Here is a 20,345-nt window from a genome sequence, read left to right on the forward strand (position 1 = left end):
CGAAAAAACTACGTACGAAAGCATACGAAAAAAACACCGTCCATTACTTTTCGTAGCTTTCAGTGCAAATCTATCATGAGAACAGACACACACAGAGAATAAAGGAATGATGTGGAATTAATTATATGTAGAGAAATCCTCACAGGCAGCTGATAATGACGACCCCCCCCCCACACACACACACACACACATAAGCCTGAGCTCAGGCTTTATCTCGGCACCTACAGAGACTGTGATTAACATGTGACCATCTGTTTCTTATCTGCTCACCTTTACCTGCAAATGTATTTGTCTAATGGATCACAGGCGAGCAAGAGGTGGGAGCCACCTAGAGTGTGTGTGTGTGTGTGTGTGATAAATGAGACTTTCACTTAAAAAACAAAAACAATTTTTTGATTTTCCCATTCATCCATTCATCCATTCCTTCATTCTTCACATATATATAATATTATTACATATATATATATATATATACATATTTTATATACATATTATAAAATTAATCATCAACTATTTTGATCATCGATTCATCGGTTTGAAGCATTTTTCATAATTAAAACAAGATTTTCTGATTGTTTCAGCTTCTTAAAAGTGAATCATTTTGGTTTGTGGACAAAAACAAGACATTTGAGAACATCATCATTTTGTTTGACGTTTGACAAACACTGATCAATATTTTTCTACTTTTTATGGACCAAACGATTACTTGGTTTATCATGAAACAGATAACAGAATAATGAATTATGAAAATAATAATAAGGGTATTTTGTCAATATATAACTGAAATATCTGTATCCTCAGCTTTTCTCTTTTATTTTATTTGAATCTCATAAATAATTTAGTTTTACACTAAAAGAGTTCAAAACTTTACACAATTGTTAAATGTATTTAAACCTTGTGGGTTGATGATTTAAAATGACTTTTAAAAGTCTCATTTCTATCATTCTATCAGTGTCTGATGTGATGCAATCAGCAGCTCAGTGAATCAATGGAATCGTTTAGGGAAAAAGGTTTTTGTCATGCTGGTGCAAAGTGAACTTTCCTTTTGTTTTTGTTTGTTTGTCTTTTTGTGATGGAAATGAATCCTCAGACCTGAGAAGTGATTTCACACACGTGAACTGTGAAGGTGACTTCTGATTTCATCTTCAAACGCTTTACATTTCACTGTCTATCAAATTAAATAAAGTCAACTCCAACATCGAAGACTCTTGTTACACTCGTTATTCATTCATTCATTCATTCATTTAAGTGACAAACTTACATTTTTAAACTCTTCGACCAACAAATGACTAACGTCTACTTTGTTCTGTAAAAGACGAGAGGATGAAAATGTCCGGACCTGTTCCACACATGACCAGACCTGGATCTACCTGAGGATCCGAGACACCAAGACCAAGAACATGCAGTCCAGATGTATTTAGTCATGTTATGGTAATGAGCAGCCACTGACTACATTAAAGATGTGATGTAGTTATTACCAGTTGTAAACGTTGTAAATGCTTGTTTATCTGCACAGAAAACAACTTTAGTTTAAAACTTGATTCCTTCTTTAAAGTCTGTACATTTAACAAAGATAGAAACGACAATCGCGCAAAACACAGCTACATTACAACAACATTCATATTCAATTACTTTAACACATGAGCAAGAGTCATTTCTATAGTAATCCTATAGATTCTGAGAGAGAGAGAGGGAGAGAGAGAGAGAGAGAGAGAGAGAGAGAGAGAGAGAGGTGGGGGAGGGAAGCGTTTAGAGGTGTGTGTGTGTGTGTGTGTGTGTGTGTGTGTGTGTGTGTGTGTGTGTGTGTGTGTGTGTGTGTTAGGGGTGCAGGGGTGTGGAGGGTTGGGTTTAAAAAGGCAGACAGCGCCAACAGTCACTCACTCCCTCTGAAGCAGCAGCAGCAGCAGCAGCAGCAGTAGCAGCAGCAGTATAACAGTTTAACAGTGTGAGAACAGAAGCGCTCTTCTCTGACTGAAGGCCACTGCAGATTTGGGACTGAACAGGAATCTTCTGTGTTTTTTGGATCATGGAGACCAGCACTGGGGAATATGGTGACATCTACGAGTATTATGATGACAATGAGACTGCCTGTGACTTCTCAGAGTGGGAGCCTTCTTACTCCCTGATCCCAGTGCTCTACATGCTCATCTTCATCCTGGGCCTGTCAGGGAATGGCGTGGTCATCTTCACCGTCTGGAGATCCAAATCCAAGCGTCGGGCAGCAGATGTGTACATAGGAAACCTGGCCCTGGCTGACCTCACCTTTGTTGCGACCCTGCCTCTGTGGGCTGTGTACACGGCGCTGGGCTACCACTGGCCCTTCGGCGTGGCTCTGTGCAAGATCAGCAGCTATGTCGTGCTGGTCAACATGTACGCCAGCGTCTTCTGCCTCACCTGCCTGAGCTTTGACCGTTACCTGGCCATCGTGCACTCTCTGTCCAGCACCAGGCTGCGCTCTCGGGGGACAATGCTGGCGTCCTTGGGGGCCATCTGGCTCCTGTCTGGACTTCTGGCCGTGCCCACACTGCTGTTCCGCACCACTGTGAACGACCAGAACAGCAACCGGACCACTTGTGCCATGGACTTTAGCCTAGTGACCTTGAACCAGAGGCACGAGTATCTCTGGATCGCGGGACTCAGCTTGTCTTCTTCTGCGTTGGGTTTTCTTCTTCCTTTCCTGGCCATGACGATCTTCTACTGCTTCATCGGCTGTACTGTCACACGTCACTTTAACAACCTGCGCAAGGAGGACCAGAAGAAGAAGAGGCTGCTGAAGATCATCACCACACTGGTGGTGGTGTTTGCCTTCTGCTGGACTCCCTTCCATGTGCTGAAAAGCATGGACGCTCTGTCCTACCTGAACCTGGCTCCCAGTTCCTGTGGCTTCCTGCGCTTCCTGCTGCTGGCTCATCCCTACGCTACCTGCTTGGCCTACGTCAACAGCTGCCTCAACCCTTTCTTGTATGCCTTCTTCGACCTGCGCTTTCGCTCCCAGTGTCTGTGCCTGCTCAACCTGAAGAAGACCATGCATGGTCAGATCAGTTCCATGTCGTCCACGCTCAGCGCCCAGACTCAGAAGTCAGAGATCCACTCTCTGGCCACAAAGGTGTGATGAAGCAGCAGGGGGAGGTGGAGCGGTGCTGCGGGATAGTCCCGGCTCCCACCACTGGAACACTTGTTAAAATACAGACTTGAAAGTGTCCACTGTTCATAGCAAGTAAAATGAGATGATGAACTTTGAACTGTGATTGTGTGCCTTGTGTTCTACAGTGAGAGGTGAGGTCAGGTAGCAGGAGACAGCTGGCTGAGCTCCTGAACTCCTGTTCATTAAATCCTCTCATTTGTATCACGACAGGAGCCAGAGGTCTGGTTTTAAACCCACACACTGATTTGGATGGCAATCTGTTTACACTGGATATAAAACATGATAAAGCTGTACAGTATTTTCATACCCTGACTTTTGTTGTTGTTGTTGTTTTCTTCTATTGCTTTGTTGTTAGCACTTGTTTAAAAAAAAAAATGTGTGAGCAGGGAAATCAAACAGAGAAGTCGCCTCGTGTTGTTTGTGATGTTGGGGGTGTGAGAGGAGGAAAGGTGTTACGGTTTAATTGTAAAGTTTGTGGAGAGGAGACAGGGACAGACAGGAGACAGATGGCAGAGGACAAATGTTGGGGCATGGGGGGGGGGGGTTTCACAGTGTGGTCACAGCACTAAAGAACTAAAGAGGGACGCAGGGACTTTATAAATGTCCCAGTTTGATGTACATGTTTTATTTTTTGACATCTCTGTAACTAACTACTGTATTAAAGATGTGTTATATGAAGCTGATTTCTCTCTGTGTGAGTGAGTGAGTGAGTGAGAAAAGCACATGAATTTAAAGGTAGATTATAATCCCTGCTTGATTCAAACTGCAGTTTCATTCCACCATTCTGTTATTTCACAGTTCAGTATCTCCACTGGCTCAGGGCTTTGTTATGAAAAGCCTGTATTTGTGTTACACCTTCAGACTAATAGATCTCTAATCTCAATTGATTCACAGCCAGTATCCAGACTCTAACTGGATTATGCAAAGTGCCGGCCATCCTGAGAGTGTGTATTCAATCCTCAAGTGTTGTTTCTATCAGATGTGGTCTTTTAACTGTTTGATGATAAAGTCCTGTGAGCTACAATCACAAGTTTAAAGAGTTTAAACACCTTTTTCACACGTCTGGGTCATACATGCGTTCAGTTAAACAAGTCAAAGTACACGTTAAAGTACTTACAGTTAGTTTAAAACAATATTATGTGGTGGTACTTAAGGACACTTTTATCACAGGAGATAAAGCCAACCAAAACTCACAGAACAATGGGCTCTCAGCTGAAAAGAGATTTCAGTTTGCGGTTGCTGGGGGGCGTTGGTAGAGCAAAGGCAAAGAGTGACAGAGAAACAGGGAATGAGTGAGGAAGATCCTCGTGGTCATGTGTGCAGTTACCTTTTATCATCAGGCAAACAGCTGTCTGCACTAATCTCATTTTCCAATAACAGTTGCACAAACTTAACCTTCACATTGTCACCATGACGACAGAGGTCAGGTCTGCCCAACATGGAACCAACCTATATTTCCCTAAAGCTAAAACCTCACGGCTATAGTTCAGATTATGTTGCTCCACATTCGAAAAGTAATGTGTGTGAAATGATGAGAATGTGAAGCCACATGATTCATGTCATGTGTGAGGGATCATGTGTTACTTCATGTCCGTCCTGGTAAAGTGGAGCAGGTTTGAGAGCAGAGAAGTCATCATATCCATCACCACATAACTTGAGCTCCAGGACCATTAAACACACACGTCATCTTCATTTACTTCAGTCAGTGGTGGTTGAGTGACGTTTGTGTCAGGTACAAAAAGAATCAAACCCATAACAGTTTCTTACACAATTTAACACATTGAGAACACAACAGAGGACATTCCTGTGTTTCCTGTGGTTCATCGTAACATCAGTCTGTTGATGGTCCACGCTGGACTGACCAGGCGTGTTGTTGTTGGTGAAATGATCGGTGCTGACAGCCTGTCTGATGCTGTTAGTCAGCATCACTGTGGAAGAACTCATCCAGAATATAAGCTGAGGAAAGCATGGGGGGGGGGGGGTCTATGGGATCCATGGGGCTGCAAGAGCTGCAGGGGCCAACACAAAATAAGCCTGAAAATGCACATTTTGCATGTGTGTGTGTGTGTGTGTGTGTGTGTGTGTGTGTGTGTGTGTGTGTGTGTGTGTGTGGATGATTGTATGTGGTCTTTACAGCTCACATAGTTTTCTTAGAATGAGGTCAACCGTGTTAAAGCACCGGACCTTCATAATGATGTTTTCCTTATCGCTGCAGTAAAAAGCTGTTCTTTTCCATAACTGTAATCAGTGTTGCTGCCACTAAAGCCACAACAAAGAAACAAAGAAACAGCCGGCAGCCTGTTGCATGCTCCATCTGGTAATCATTATTAAGTTATAATTAAAATCATTTTAATGTCTGATGAGAAGAGAAAGGTATACGTTTGACTTACAGAAGGATCCAAAATATCAAAAACCAATCATCAAATGCTATCAAATGCTAATAAAGGACAGTGATGAAAATGAATACATTAAATATATAAGCACTCACATCAAAGCCTCAAAAAATAATATTAAATTCCCAGTCCAACAATTGTGTCCGTCTATATTATTATGAAAGACCTGTTTGTCAGTAGAATCAGTTCAGTGTTAACTTTGAATTAGAATTAGAATTTGACCCGAGTGTTTCATGTCACCATCAGTCTGCAAACCTGCAAACACATGAACACATGAACACAGACCACACAGATGTGTTGTTGTCGCCACCAGAACCCAAATGGACCAAAACACAACTGCTCACTGCTCCTCAGATCTCCCTGCTGCTCCAATCCCACCCAAGCAGCAACAAATGCACTGTGTGTGTGAGTGTGTGTGTGCGTGTGTGTGTGTGTGTGTGTGTGTGTGTGTGTGTGTGTGTGTGTGTGTGTGTGTGTGTGTTATAGTGGGGCAACAGGTGGACATCAAGAAAGAAAGTGGGGTCAGTGTTGACTGGCTGTAGAAAGTGTCAGATCTCTGTTTACATGTGCATATGGAAATATACACACACACACACACACACACACACACACACACACAGTGACTCATGACACTCATGACTTCAGGGGACATTGACTTACATTCACTTCCTAGAGACCTTAACCATAATTACTACTGGCCTAACCCTAACCCTAACCCTAACCCTACCCTCAACCTAACCTTAAAACATTTCTTCACCTAGAAGCAGACAAAACAAATGTCCTGACAGTTCATCCTTTTAACATGAAATGAAGAAGGAGAACAAGACTGTTTCCCCACAAACTCTCTCTCCCACTCTACCTGTAAAGAGTCAGTTGAAAGGTTGAGGTGTTGTGGGGGAGGGGCTAAAGAAAGTGGGTCTGTTTGTTTTTCTTTAAAACCTCTGAAAACACACGTTGTACATTTATGAAATAAGCAGCCTCTATTACTATTCTTACAGGTTTATTGATTATCTGCTAATATCAAAATATGTTTTTGCAGAGTGACAGGCGTTACAATCGAGGGCCCACAGTTGGTGTAGTGGTTAGCACTCTTGCCTTTGCAGCAAGACGACCCTGGGTTCCTGGGTTTGAGCCCCGTTTGGAGCAACTTCGGAACAAGGGCCTTTATTGCAAGGAGTTTGCATGTTCTCCCCTGTGTGCGTGGGATTTTTCTGGGTTCTCTGCCCAAAACGTGCGATATGGGGATTAGGTGAATTGGTCACTCTAAATTGACCCTAGGTGTGAGAGTGTGAGTGAATGGTTGTTTGTCTCTATATGTGGCCCTGTGATGGACTGGCGAACTGTCCAGGGTGTAGCCACGCCTATCGCCCAAGATAGGCACAGCTCCCCCCGCGACCCTCTGGTGGAGGATAAAGCGGTAGATAATGGATGGATGGACGTCACGATCGAGGCCACCTTCTTATCACACGAGTGCAGAAGCAGAAGTTAACGGTGTCTCATCACCACACCCAACATCCGATCACAACATATACGTAAATCTGTCCCTCCTAATTATTTTTATTAAAAGCAGAAGTACTTTTCATTTGTGTTCCACACACTCACAGATAACGTGGTGTAACATGTGGAATCATGCCCCACATAAGTGGCCACTTGACCGTGCAATACACACTGGCACAGCAGCAGCAGCCGCCCTTGTCCACTGACAGTAAATTGTTCCCACATCCGCACGAGAATCACAGGCGAGATCACAGATCTGTGATCACATGTTATCTGTGGGCTATAACCTGGAAGTGTTACACACACACACACACACGCATATATATATTTCCTTTACACTAATGTATATCCTCTAATTCTCACAGCCCAGTAAAAAACCTCTCCCACAGTCATTCAGAAGTAGTCAGTTCAGTAATGGGTGGAGTGGACATGACCATGAATAGCACTGAATAACAATGACAGGGTGAATGGTTTGTTTGAGAACAAACCATTGTTATTCAGTGCTGCTCATGGTCATGTCCACTTATTGAAGAGATAAAAGTATTTGTATTTTGTAACAATATAAAAAAAGGCAAAACAAACAAACACTGGTTTATTATCAGGCAGAAGGGCCGTTTCTAGCTGTTTGGGGGCCCTTTGCGAGATACTATTTGGGGGCCCCTAAAGTTAGAGATTCCTAACTTTCTCTGATTACAACACAAACACTTACATGCTTTGCAAATATATGCATACTGAATGCATCCAATACATGCAAATAAAGACAGGTACTTTTAATTCTCAAAAATATAATAAAATATGAGTCTGAACTTGCAGTTTGGGGGGCCCCTGGTGGCTGTGGGGCCCTATGCAGCTGCATAGTCCGCATATAGCAAGATACGGCTCTGTCAGGCAGTGAGAGCTCCTGAAGAAAATGTCAGTATGATGTAAAATAGCTAAGCAGGACACAAGATGTGTCCAGCAACCATATAAAGACAGGAGCAGCATATTAAGTCAAGTATTTATTAACTGACCAAGGATCAAGAGCTTTCACAAACTTTACCAGATACTTAAAACAAACAAACATATCTATCTATCTATCTATCTATCTATCTATCTATCTATCTATCTATCTATCTATCTATCTATCTATCTATCTATCTATCCAGTGCATGCTAAAGACTGACGAGTCTTCTTCTTGCTGCTGGTGGACATCGTTAGGCGAGAGACGCAGTTTCCGAGGACAGCGTGTCTTGGCCAGACCTGAATGTGCTGGACTCTTGTCCTCTCCGGATACGGTTGCTCTGGACTAATCAGCGCTTTAGACACAAAGATCCTCTTCACATCGTTCTCTATCATGTCCATTGTGAAGCTCCTGCCTGGAGACTCCCTGCTCCTGTGCCTGCTTCAGCACTGAAAGCGTCTCCTGTCACTGGCTGCTCTCGGTGCCAGTTCAGCTGCTGGAGGCACTCAGGTGCTCAGGTCGCCATAAACACACTGCACACTCACATCACCTTTCCTCTCAGTGAACACAGATAACACAGCCAGGAGAGTGTACAATTTTTTTCAGTCTCTTTGGTGCTTTTCTCAGATCAGAATGAAAATTCACTGAACTATTAGTTCAACCTCCACAACAACTATTTCTCCTTCCTTTTGGACATGTATCAGTGGCTTTCATACAATTCTCTGCTTTTTTATAACATTATCATTTGGTTATGTCATGTCAGTCAAAATGAACTATACTTATGGATGCTGAATAGTCGTTCCCAATAAAACTAATAATCTTCATTTCATTGATTGAGTCATTACCTACAAAACTGTTGCACTAGTTATCAAATTCTCTTAAGCAAATACCTTTCTTTCTTTCATTTTTTTCCTGGAAATGTCTCCTAAATTGAACAATTGCTCTCAGGTGAACTTCAGCGTTCACTCATGAGGACGTGTGTGAAGTATTAGTTGTAACCAATGACCAAAGCCACTTGTTCACAGTCACTCAGGGATGAATCCCATTAACCCTCACTTGGCGAGCATATGTGAACAGAGCAGGAAAGAGTGTGTACCATTTCTACAATTCTGTGACACACAAATGGAAAGTCGGCATCGTGGAAGAGGGGTGAGGATGTGGGGAGGAAGAAGGAAGGGGACAAAACAGGGGAAGAAGGAGAAGAGACCAAACACATAGGCAGATTCCTAATGAGATTAGAGCTACAGTTGTTGACCATGCTGTCAATCACGGCCTCACAATGGCTAAGTTTGGTCAGAGGGTACAACCAAATGTAGGAAGAACGACTGTGAATTCAGTCATTCAAACATCTCATAGGTCTGTCTTGAGTATTTTCAGGCCGTGTCACCGAGTTCGGACCTTTTTTGTTGCGTTGGAAAACACTGAGAGAATAAACTGTCATAATGAAAACATGACAAAGCCATTTGACTCTCTTGTTCATAAACGATGGTGTCAAGACTTCTCGTTTTGATGACACTGGCAGTTTCATTGACATGAATACTTGCTTTTGAGGACTATCCATTTTTCAACAAGTGACGTGCTTTTGCAGGTTATCCACTAGGTTTTGCAGTTTGCACTAACTGTTTTGAAAGAAATGCACTGACTGCTGTGCAACTGTTATATGGAGAACGAAACCTGACATATCAATAAATAAATAAATAAATACAGGAATAAATACATGCATAAATAAATAAATAAATGCATAAATAAATAAATGCATAAATAAATAAATACGTGAATAAATAAATAAATAAATGCATAAATACAGAAATATTTATTTAAATAAATATAATAAATAAATATAATAATAAATATAATTAATAAATAAATGCACCAATAAATGCATAAATAAATAAATACAGAAATAAATAAATAAATGTAGGTGAACAGAAATGTAGAAATAAATAAATGTAGGTGAACAGAAATAAATAAATAAATGTATGTGAACAGAAATGTAGAAATATATTAATGCTAATAATAATAATGCTTTAAATATAAAGCATTTATTTATGCATTTCTATATTTATTTATTTGTGTATTTATTTATGCATGTATTTGTGTATTTATTTATTTGTGCATTTATTTATTTATTTATTTATTTATTTATTGATATGTCAGGTTTCGTCCTCCATAATGTTAATAGTGATGTGAGAAAAGCTCCTAAGCGACTGAGGAAAAACTGTAATAATGGAAGCCTTGATGAACAATGAACTTCAATCATTATTACACAGAAAATCACACAGAATAGATGTATGATGCTACAGGATTTATAATTTGTTCACTGAAGAAGAAAATATAGAACAACATAATGTCATTAATAATTTCGGTTATTCTTTTGGACACAAAACAATTACATTTGTATGGGTTTCATATTTATGTTACTGGTAATTCTTGTCTTTTTAAAATTCATATTATTTAAGTGTTTTAATCCACCAGATTAAAAATAGATGTATTAAAAATGTGACTTAGTAGAGTTGTTGCAGCAACAGTTACTGATCCTACAGAACAGAACAGAACTCAGCTGTTTGCCTTCTCTAGTGCAATACATTTTACCTGCAAGTGGTGAATGTAAATAACAAACAAATGCGTGCATACTTGTCCATTTGTTTTCCACAAAAAATCACTACAAACTGCAATGAGTTTCTGTGAGCTCCTCTAAAGGAGCTGCTGCCACCTGTTGGTCAAAGTTACAGCTGCACTCAACAAGGCTCCAAGTCATCATAATAAATAGGGAATACTAACATGTTTAAACTGTGGCCCTTTTTCAAACTACAACAACAAACAGGTCACAAAGACCTAAAGGCAAATGAAACCAGAGCTGCGTTATAAGAAAACACATCATATTAAAATCACCTCGTTTGGTTGACAGTGTTTATTTAAAGTTAGTGAGTAATTAACCAAAAACATAATAAAACTTTTGTGACGAAAACCATATTCTGCACTTTATAGACCAATCAAGTGTATTACATAAACAATATATACATAAAACACCAGCAATAGTATACACAAACTTATTATCATTATTATTAATTATTATTAGTAGTATATTAGTCATAATAGTTTTTTCTTTCTCTAATCTTGTTTTATATATTCAGTTTTCTGAGTTACTTTCCCTCTGATCACTTTTTAAATTTCCCTGTGCACAAATATGTGTGTTTGTTTGTTTTTAACTGAACTAGTGCAGTGCCCATAGGAAGTATATACTCCTATAGTTTCATTTATGGCCAAATGAGGCTGTGTGTGAAGGTTGGATGTACAAACAGGTGTTCTCTTGTGTAGTGTTAATATACAAAGTGTATGACAAATATACAAAATCTTAGGTCGATCTGACTAACGGTCAGCGAGATATGCCCACAGACACACACAGATAGATAGATAGATAGATAGATAGATAGATAGATAGATAGATAGATAGATAGATAGATAGATAGATAGATAGATAGATAGATAGATAGATAGATAGATAGATAGATAGATAGATAGATAGATAGATAGATAGATAGATAGATAGATAGATATCATCATCTCATGGTTTAGGTTTTCTTTTCAGTTCCAGCAGATGGCGCCAAAGCAGCCACTGAGCCAAAACAAGAGCATTAATCACAGCTGTGTTACTTTAATTATTGTAAACCTGTTCTTCTTAATCCACATGGAAATGATGCTCCTGATTTTATTTCTATTGATACTCATTAGTTTGAGTTCCAGGTTACACTGACCCTTGACCCCTAACCTCTGACTTTGATCAAATGATGCCACAGAGATGTGGAAACTTAGCAGATTTTTATTACCTTTTCGGTTATAAAAACAAACAAACTTGATGAAATAGCACATACGGTAAATGCAGACATGGAGTTAGCAATGACTTAAAAGCCCAGTGTGTTTACAATATAACACCCATGAGTATCTTTGGAGAAGTTTATCACTGTTTTTGTTTAAGCAGCTTAAAAATAAGACATTTATGTCTCAAACTGAACCTTTCACTTCTCTGATGTTAACTATGTGTTTTTGTTTATCTAAGCAGCAGCAAAAATCAGCCATACTTTCTTGTCTCCCAGGGTCATTTAGCTGTTTTGGTTTTTCCTCCCACAGACTTTTTCCTCTGCTGCAGCTGTGGGCGAGCAGGAGGCATGGGTCTGCAGCTCTGGCACGGTTTGTTTCCTGACAACGAAAGCACTGGATCTTTGTGCACAGGTCGAGAAGCTGCTCCTTTAGAGGAGGCCAGAGTCTCTGATTTGGCTCGTGGTCCAAAGATGACAGGAGGACATGTTTTGGGGATGATGGTGGTCATGGTCCGAGTCAGGACTCTCCCTCGTCTGGATGCCAGCGATGGAGCTGTGTGCAGCTTCTTGTCTGGACCCTTGCTCTCCTGTTCTTTGGGATGTGTTTTGTGCAGAGCGTTGGATTTGCAGCTCTGCAGGTTTAACTCCAGGTTTCTGACAGCTTTGTTTGTGTAAGCCTGCATTTCTTTCTCCGCTTGAGAGATTTTCTCCTCAAATTCAAGCCTGAAGGCTTTTTTACAGGCCTCAAGCTTTTCCTCAAATATTGCACACAGCTCTTCTTCTTCTTCTTCTTTAAGATTCTTCTCATCTTTGCTCTCATCTGTTGACACATCAGCTTGTCCACTGTCCTCACTGCTGACATCCGTGGTCTTGGGTTCATTATTCACGTGTGTCCTCTCCACGTTTCTGTCTTTGATTTTGTTCACCAGCTCCAGGATGCTGCTCTTCTGTGGAGCCCCTGCTCCCCCCTGTGATCTGATCTGCTTACGTACCTGTTGCAGCACAGACTGCACTTTTGCATGCACCTCCTTTCCTGCAGCACCGCTGTCCTCTGAATATTCTTCATCCAGACTGGAAGACACCAGCTCTGCCAATGCAGTATCATGAACATCCTGTTGCTGCTGCTGCTGCTCACCATTCACCAGGATCCGTGGAAATATTTCAGAAGACAAAGCACTCATTTTCACTCTCTCCATCTCTCTCGTCGTAGCTTGTCCTGAGCCACTACTGATGTGTGAGTGATGGTGTGGGAAGAGTCTGTTGTACTAATGTGTCTGTCCTTAGAGACACTGAGCATCGAGGGATTTAGACACAGTCCAGTTTAACGCAGTGGGATGATGATGTGTGTGAAGATAACACATGGCAGCAGTGTCAAAAATTCCAGCTGAATTTCAAAACGAGCAAGACTGATTATATGAAGAAGTCATGGTTAACTACAGCCAGAAAGATTTTTGTTGGAAGCAACAAATAGTATGTAACAAAATGCATGCGTGGATAAATCTACTATGGGTTATCTACTAACCCCGATGTGTGTGTGTGTGTGTGTGTGTGTGTGTGTGTGTGTGTGTGTGTGTGTGTGTGTGTGTGTGTGTGTGTGTGTGTGTGTGTGTGTGCGTTGCATCACTTGACAACAGCGAGCCTCCTGCATGGTAACAGCATGAAAAACAAAGGTCTACAGGGACAGATCTGAGTAGATGACTCTGAAGCCTCATTAGTTGTCAGTGAGCTGTAAAAACACAACATAAGACCCCCCCCCCCTCTCTAAAATATTAGACAGTCATTGTCTGTGTTGTTATGATAGAAACAAACACAGGAGTGTGTCATTTCATCAATTTACTTGTCAGCCACATGGCTTCTACAATTTTCTGAGAGTGTGTATAAAGGAAACAACAACAACAACAGCTTCTTTCATTCTCTGACATGGAAGAACTGCTTATCTGGCCATGTAAAAAGGATCTGTTGTGTCATAAAATGATGTTGTGTTGTTCCACTTCAACCCTCTGGTAGCACCAGTTGTCATGTAATGTTGATTTGAAGTTGTGATATGCTATGACCTGCGTATTGTGTTTTATTTTGAAAGCGGGGCGGAAGTGTTTTACTCTGATTCTGTGTCGGACTTGCTGTCTAGTGCGATCTGCTCTGTTGCGCTTGACGCAATTTAGCAACACACATCGATTAGAATTGGAAACGATTAGCAACGACGAACCGCGCCGCTACCGTAACGCGCCCGGTTGAAATCCGGGTAGTGTGTCGCATCTATGGTGTGTCGTACGTCACGTCACGAGAGACAGTACGAGACTACACGATAGTACGAGACTACACGATAGTACGAGACTAAATGATAGTACGATACTACACAACAGTACGAGACTACACAATAGTACGATAATACACAACAGTATGAGACTACACAATAGTACGAGACTACACAACAGTACGATAATACACAACAGTACGAGACTACACGATAGTACGAGACTACATGATAGTACGAGACTACACAATAGTACGATAATACACAACAGTACGAGACTACACAATAGTACGATAATACACAACAGTACGAGACTACACAATAGTAGGATAATACACAACAGTACGAGACTACACAATAGTACGAGACTACAAGATAGTACAATACTACACAACAGTACGAGACTACACAATAGTACGAGACTACAAGATAGTACAATACTACACAACAGTACGAGACCACACAATAGTACGATAATACACAACAGTACGAGACTACACAATAGTACGATACTACGCGATAGTACGATTCTACACGATAGTACGATACTACACAACAGTACGATACTACACAACAGTATGAGACTACACAACAGTACGAGACTACACGATAGTACGATACTACACGATAGTACGATACTACACGATAGTACGAGACTACATGGCACAACAAAATGCACGATACATGGTCCATGATACCAATAATATCACAATACAACAATTCTGTGATAATCAATATATTGTGAGACAATCATATAATGATGATATATATCAGTATTTATAGATACATGATGATATCTGTCTGACTGAAGAAAAAGTTCAAAGTTCACAATTTCTCTGTTTATTCACAGCAAAGAAAACATTCACAGCAAAGGTCATGACCTTATGGAGCATCGTTCTCCACCATTATCTCGCTGTAAACTCCGTCTTCTTCAGTCAGGTCACTTCTGCCCACGTTTCCCATCATTCATTTGAGCAGCGCCACCGTGAGGAGACATGGAGTAGTTACGCCCTGCGAGTGCAGCTTTAAAATACATTAAACATTAAAAAATGTTTAAAAGAAATGTTGAATTAAAATATTACATTAAAATATGAATATTTGTCCTGGAGTATGATCGTCGTACTGCACGATTTGGATATATCCATATAGATTTTGGATATTTATGGCCCTAAAAAGAAGATAAAAAACAACTACCATGGTTGCTATGGTTATTTGTCTGAAAACTCAGTCAGATCACAATTTTGTTATGCACAGGAAATAAGTGAAAGAAAAACTTTGTCTTAAACTGCTCCAGTTTTGTCTTAAACTGCTCCAGTTTGTCCTAAACTGCTCCAGTTTTGTCTTAAACTGCTCCAGTTTGTCCTAAACTGCTCCAATTTTGTCTTTTACCTGCTCAATTTTTGTCTTTAACTGCTCCAGTTGTATTCAACACATATTTTTGTCAATTAAAGAATCCTACACGTCAATATTCCGTGTATTTGTGTGGTTTGATGAATGGGGGCTTTTCAAAGAACACCAGGGTTCGTTCAACTCAACCTCAGTGAACCAATGAGAGGCCGGCATTAGTGAGCCACCTCTCCACACTAAATACTAACATATGGCCACTCTTCTTCGACTTCTACTTCTTCTTATGGAAAAATGCAGCTGTCACTCTAAACTGTTTTGCACAAAAAGTTAGGACATGTACAAACAGAAAATAATAGATTCATTCCAGCTTATTTATAGTCATCATAGTAGCATCAGTAACAGTGAGTAAAGTGATGGAGTGCATGGCAACATGTTTTCGGTAATCATTGTGTAACGGCAAAAGTGCACCAAACATCAGTCCTCCTCCTCCTCCTCCTCCTCCTTCTCTTCTCTTGTGGGCGTTGATTCAGAAACTTTCTCTCTGTTTTTAAACGTGTGGTGGATTTCATTCTTCATTCTGTTGCAGCCGGTCACCGGGAGCAAAATGGTGAGTTGCAATGGTCACTGCTGACTCTTTATTATTATTATTATTATTATTATTATTATTATCATCATCATTGTCAATATTATTATTGTTATTATCATTATTATGATAATAACAATCATAATAATCATAATAACGACCATCAACAATTTTTTAAAAATCTTTTTTTATTATCATTTAATACAGACAACATACACAGACAAAGGTGAAAAGGTAGGTAACCTAAACACATACATGTATATGAGCTGTGTACATGTTATATTTTTGGAGTGACTTTTGCCAACATTTTATCAATAAATGTTAATAAATGTTACTATAATTTGTCACAGCACGAGCAGGGCAGATTCCTCTGCTTTGATCACTTAACTTTCTGGGTTGGAAATGCAAAACAGGTGAGTTCACAAAATGAACTTTGACACTTTTTGTTTTGTTTGTTTATGGTTTATGGGGGTTTTCTTTCCTTCAGATTATGGCACAGACCGTGCAATCAGCGAGGCTAACACCCCAGACAAACCAGTGAGACAGTCAGAAATGAATAATCATGTCGGTAAAACTGAGTTGTTTTTGACAGGCGGCATCATATTACTGCAGCAGGCTGGGCTTTGAGCCTCTGGTTTACCAGGGTTTGGAGACAGGAAGTCGTGAAGTGGTTTCACATGTGGTCAAACAAGACAAGGTGAAGTAATATTTGAGTTCATGTTTTCACACACACACACACACACACACACACACACATACACACACACACACACACACACACACACACACACACACACACACTGGTACACTAGTCTGTACATACTAGAGTATTCAATATACCACTTTTCACTGTGTGTTATATGAGTGTAACCACTGTGCGAAATACAGGGGGGTCTGGGGGGTTGATTAACATTCAAGACCCCCTGAACGCCTCAAATGCAAAATTTGAGGGGGGTCTAAACATGTTACAGTGTAATTGGAAAGCATGTTTTTTTTCCTAAAGATTTTTGTAATTTCAGTTTTACATAATGATCTACATACATAAAACAGTTTGCATGCTTTCTTATCCTTTATAACCAGACAAAATGTCAATTATTTTATTTCTAATTGTGTTTTTTTTAATGTTTTTATTAATTGCTTTCCAAATGACGCTGTGGAAAAGGCCCACACAAGCCCACATCTGACAGGGAATATATCCAATACTGCAGGGTGGCACCTGGGGTGGTGACACAGTATTGTGCAACAAATGGGAGATGGGGACCCCCCTGATTATTAATGGGTATTTCGCACACTGAGTGTAACGATGCACAAATCTTGTTTCTGGCAGATCATTTACGTCTTCTCATCTGCCCTCAATCCTGGAAACAAAGGTACAGCACAATATGATTCTGTCATATTTTATATAACCTCATCACAAAGTAAAACAAATAGAAATGATATCTTGATGAGAAATCTACTTCTTGGTGTATCGTCTTACATGAGGTACACTGTGGTAATAATGACTCAAATAACAATAATGTTATTGTTTCTCACATTAATGCGTTGATGCCTGAATAGTGAACTCCCTAAATTAAACACATTAAACACAAGTCTGACAAAGAAAAGTGAATGAAAGTGAACTTGTTGTGACTTTTCCTCAGAGATGGGCGATCATTTGGTCAAACATGGGGACGGAGTGAAGGACATTGCCTTCACAGTGGAGGCCCTTGACGACCTTGTGCAGGTAATACTTGACTTTTGAAGTGACATTGAATTACTGGATATATAAACGTGGTAACACTGAAACATGTGCTATGCTCACAGAAAGCCTGTGAGCGCGGCGCAGTCGTTGTTAAAGAACCTCACACTCTGGAGGACAAACATGGCAAAGTCAGACTCGCTGTGCTTCAAACCGTAAGACTTCAGAGTGTGAATCCTGTTATTTACTAAAGTGTTTCCATATTTGAACGAGTTGAGCTGATCCTAAGCAGACTTACTTTTGTTGTAGTACGGTGACACGACGCACACGCTCGTGGAGAGGGCAGGATACACCGGCTTATTCTTGCCAGGGTTCCAACCTTCTCTGGTCCAGGATCCTTTACTGGCCAAACTGTGAGGGCACATCATCATCATCATCATCATCATTATCTGGGGTTTACCAGACGCGACGTATCTGAACTAAATCTAATAAATGAAACATTTGTTTTGATTTCAGTCCAAGTGGAAAGCTGAACTTCATCGACCACGTCGTGGGGAACCAAGCAGATGATGAGATGGTTCCTGTGGTGGAATGGTAACGTGGAGAAACGTGAGGTCAAACGTGGCTGATTGTTACATAACTCTGTGCTTTGGCCTCCGCCCCACATCAGCATGACGATGTGTTTTTTTAAGTGGTCTCCAGTGCTTTTCCACATCTGTATCTTGTTTGTGAGCCATGTGTGGAAAAGGCAGTTCTCTGAATGAGCGCGTTCATTGGTTGGTCCTGGAGACAGACGGTCGATGTAGATGTGCAGAAGCTGCTTGAGTTGATCAGATCCAGTCCGATTTCAGTGAAAAGCAGAAACACTTTTGGCAAAAGCTAAATGAAAGTTGACTCTGAGAGTTAATACGATGTTTGATGTCTGGTCCACGACCTCTCAGGTATCAGAGGAACCTCCTGTTTCATCGTTTCTGGTCAGTGGACGACAAACAGCTTCAGACAGAGTTCAGTGCTCTGCGCTCCATCGTGGTGGCAAACTATGAGGAGACTGTGAAGATGCCCATTAATGAGCCGGCCATCGGGAAGAGGAAGTCTCAGATCCAGGTATATTTATACATTTTGATGAAATAATATTGATAACAATAACATTATTCGATTAATAAGAGATGTGTGCTCGCCCTGTTTGACTGATAGGAGTACGTGGAGTATTATGGAGGTGCAGGAGTGCAGCACATAGCCATGAACACCTCAGATATAATCACTGCAGTAAGTCTGTGACACGCTCCGCATGACGCTCTGCACTTACACTCGCATCACAAATGCCAACAGTAATGTGGTTTGGTCACAGATTCGTAACCTAAAGGAGCGTGGGATGGAGTTCATGTCTGTGCCTTACACTTACTTTGAGCAGCTGAGGGAGCAGCTGAAACACTCAAAGGTCAAGATCACAGAGAGCCTGGACACCCTGCAGGTCAGAACCAGTGCTGTGTCATGCTGTTATGTCGTCATTTTAGAACAAAAACTTGTGAACTCATTTCCTGGTTTAAGGGTAGAATGTGCATCGACTGCTGTAGTTAGTGTATACATTTGTGTTTCCAAAAACACCTTTTATTCCACAGGAATTGAATATCTTGGTGGACTTTGATGACAACGGCTATCTACTTCAAATCTTCACCAAGCCAGTGCAGGATCGGCCCACGGTGTTCTTGGAGGTCATTCAGAGACACAACCATCAGGTAAAAACACATGTGTTTACATTACTCAAGAACAGGGTCTCTGCAGGTTTCAACAAGTCAAATTTAAGACTTTTTAAGACTTTTTTAAGACTATAATGAATACAATTTAAGACCCATTTCAATCGTTGAAATTCGGCTTAGCATTTCATTAAGTTTTCTCCGTTGCTATGCTAAGCTGTAACACACCGCGGCGCGTGCATAGCACACTCGATCTCACCGGGGAACACAGGTGGCCTACTTTAGTTCCGTGTTGTAGTTGTGTTATCGCATCTTCAAAAACAGAAACATTTCAAAGCGAGACTGAAGTTTATGCATGTTTTAAATAAAAGTAACGTGATAGATAGATTTTGAAGACCTTTCAAAATTGTATTTAAGACCTTTTATGAGATTTTAGGAGAATTTAAGATATTTTAAGGCCTTAAATTCAAATGATTGGATTTAAGACTTCGCGCCTAGTGGATACCCTGAAGAAAACATGTGTATATCAGTCATTTACATCAATTTTTTTCCCACAGGGCTTTGGTGCTGGAAACTTCAAATCTCTTTTTCAAGCAATAGAAGCCGAACAACACGCCAGAGGAAACCTGACGGTCCTGACACCAAACGGACTTTCAGAGAACATTTGAACCCTGAAGTCTGACTTTTATCTACTCTGCCCAATAACCTATGAAAAGACACCGTCTCTGGAGAGTATTAATATAACATTATTCTGATAAAGTACTGATACTGTGAGATAAACAATAAGACGTTTGTTATATATTTGTGACTTTCCTCCTTTATTAGAATCCAGTGTTTGTTTTTTCTTACTTTATTAGTAAGAATAGCATATATATATGTTTTCACATTATAAAATCAGGTATTACTGATAAAAGCTTGACTCAAGCAAACAACATTTAAGCTCTCGTGAATGAAAACATTTAACGTACACTTTGGAAAATGAGGTCGACAGATGTT

General features: G+C 40.4%; 2 protein-coding genes across 2 annotated transcripts; both read left to right on the plus strand.

Moving 5' to 3' along the window:
* Positions 1–1,971: 1,971 nt before the first annotated feature.
* On the plus strand, positions 1,972–3,549 carry aplnra (apelin receptor a). Its single transcript, XM_083902445.1, has one exon. It carries the CDS (start codon positions 2,027–2,029, stop codon positions 3,110–3,112), a length of 1,086 nt encoding a protein of 361 aa, XP_083758571.1. The 5' UTR covers positions 1,972–2,026; the 3' UTR covers positions 3,113–3,549.
* A 12,275-nt stretch (positions 3,550–15,824) lies between these two features.
* On the plus strand, positions 15,825–20,017 carry hpdb (4-hydroxyphenylpyruvate dioxygenase b; the record flags this gene model as incomplete). The annotated part of the gene is made up of 15 exons (XM_083902380.1): positions 15,825–15,833; positions 15,981–16,001; positions 16,185–16,211; positions 16,328–16,390; positions 16,570–16,674; positions 17,305–17,347; positions 17,618–17,700; positions 17,781–17,870; positions 17,965–18,068; positions 18,172–18,249; positions 18,597–18,759; positions 18,850–18,921; positions 19,004–19,126; positions 19,275–19,391; positions 19,907–20,017. 15 exons carry the CDS (start codon positions 15,825–15,827, stop codon positions 20,015–20,017), a joined length of 1,209 nt encoding a protein of 402 aa, XP_083758506.1.
* Between the last annotated feature and the right edge of the window lie 328 nt (positions 20,018–20,345).

The sequence above is a fragment of the Microchirus variegatus genome, assembly GCF_963457635.1.
Source record: "Microchirus variegatus genome assembly, chromosome: 16".
NCBI lineage: Eukaryota > Metazoa > Chordata > Actinopteri > Pleuronectiformes > Soleidae > Microchirus > Microchirus variegatus.

Bases quoted from the DNA above. Each gene is read 5' to 3' on its own strand.
- aplnra (XM_083902445.1), top strand. From the start codon at position 2,027: ATGGAGACCAGCACTGGGGAATATGGTGACATCTACGAGTATTATGAT.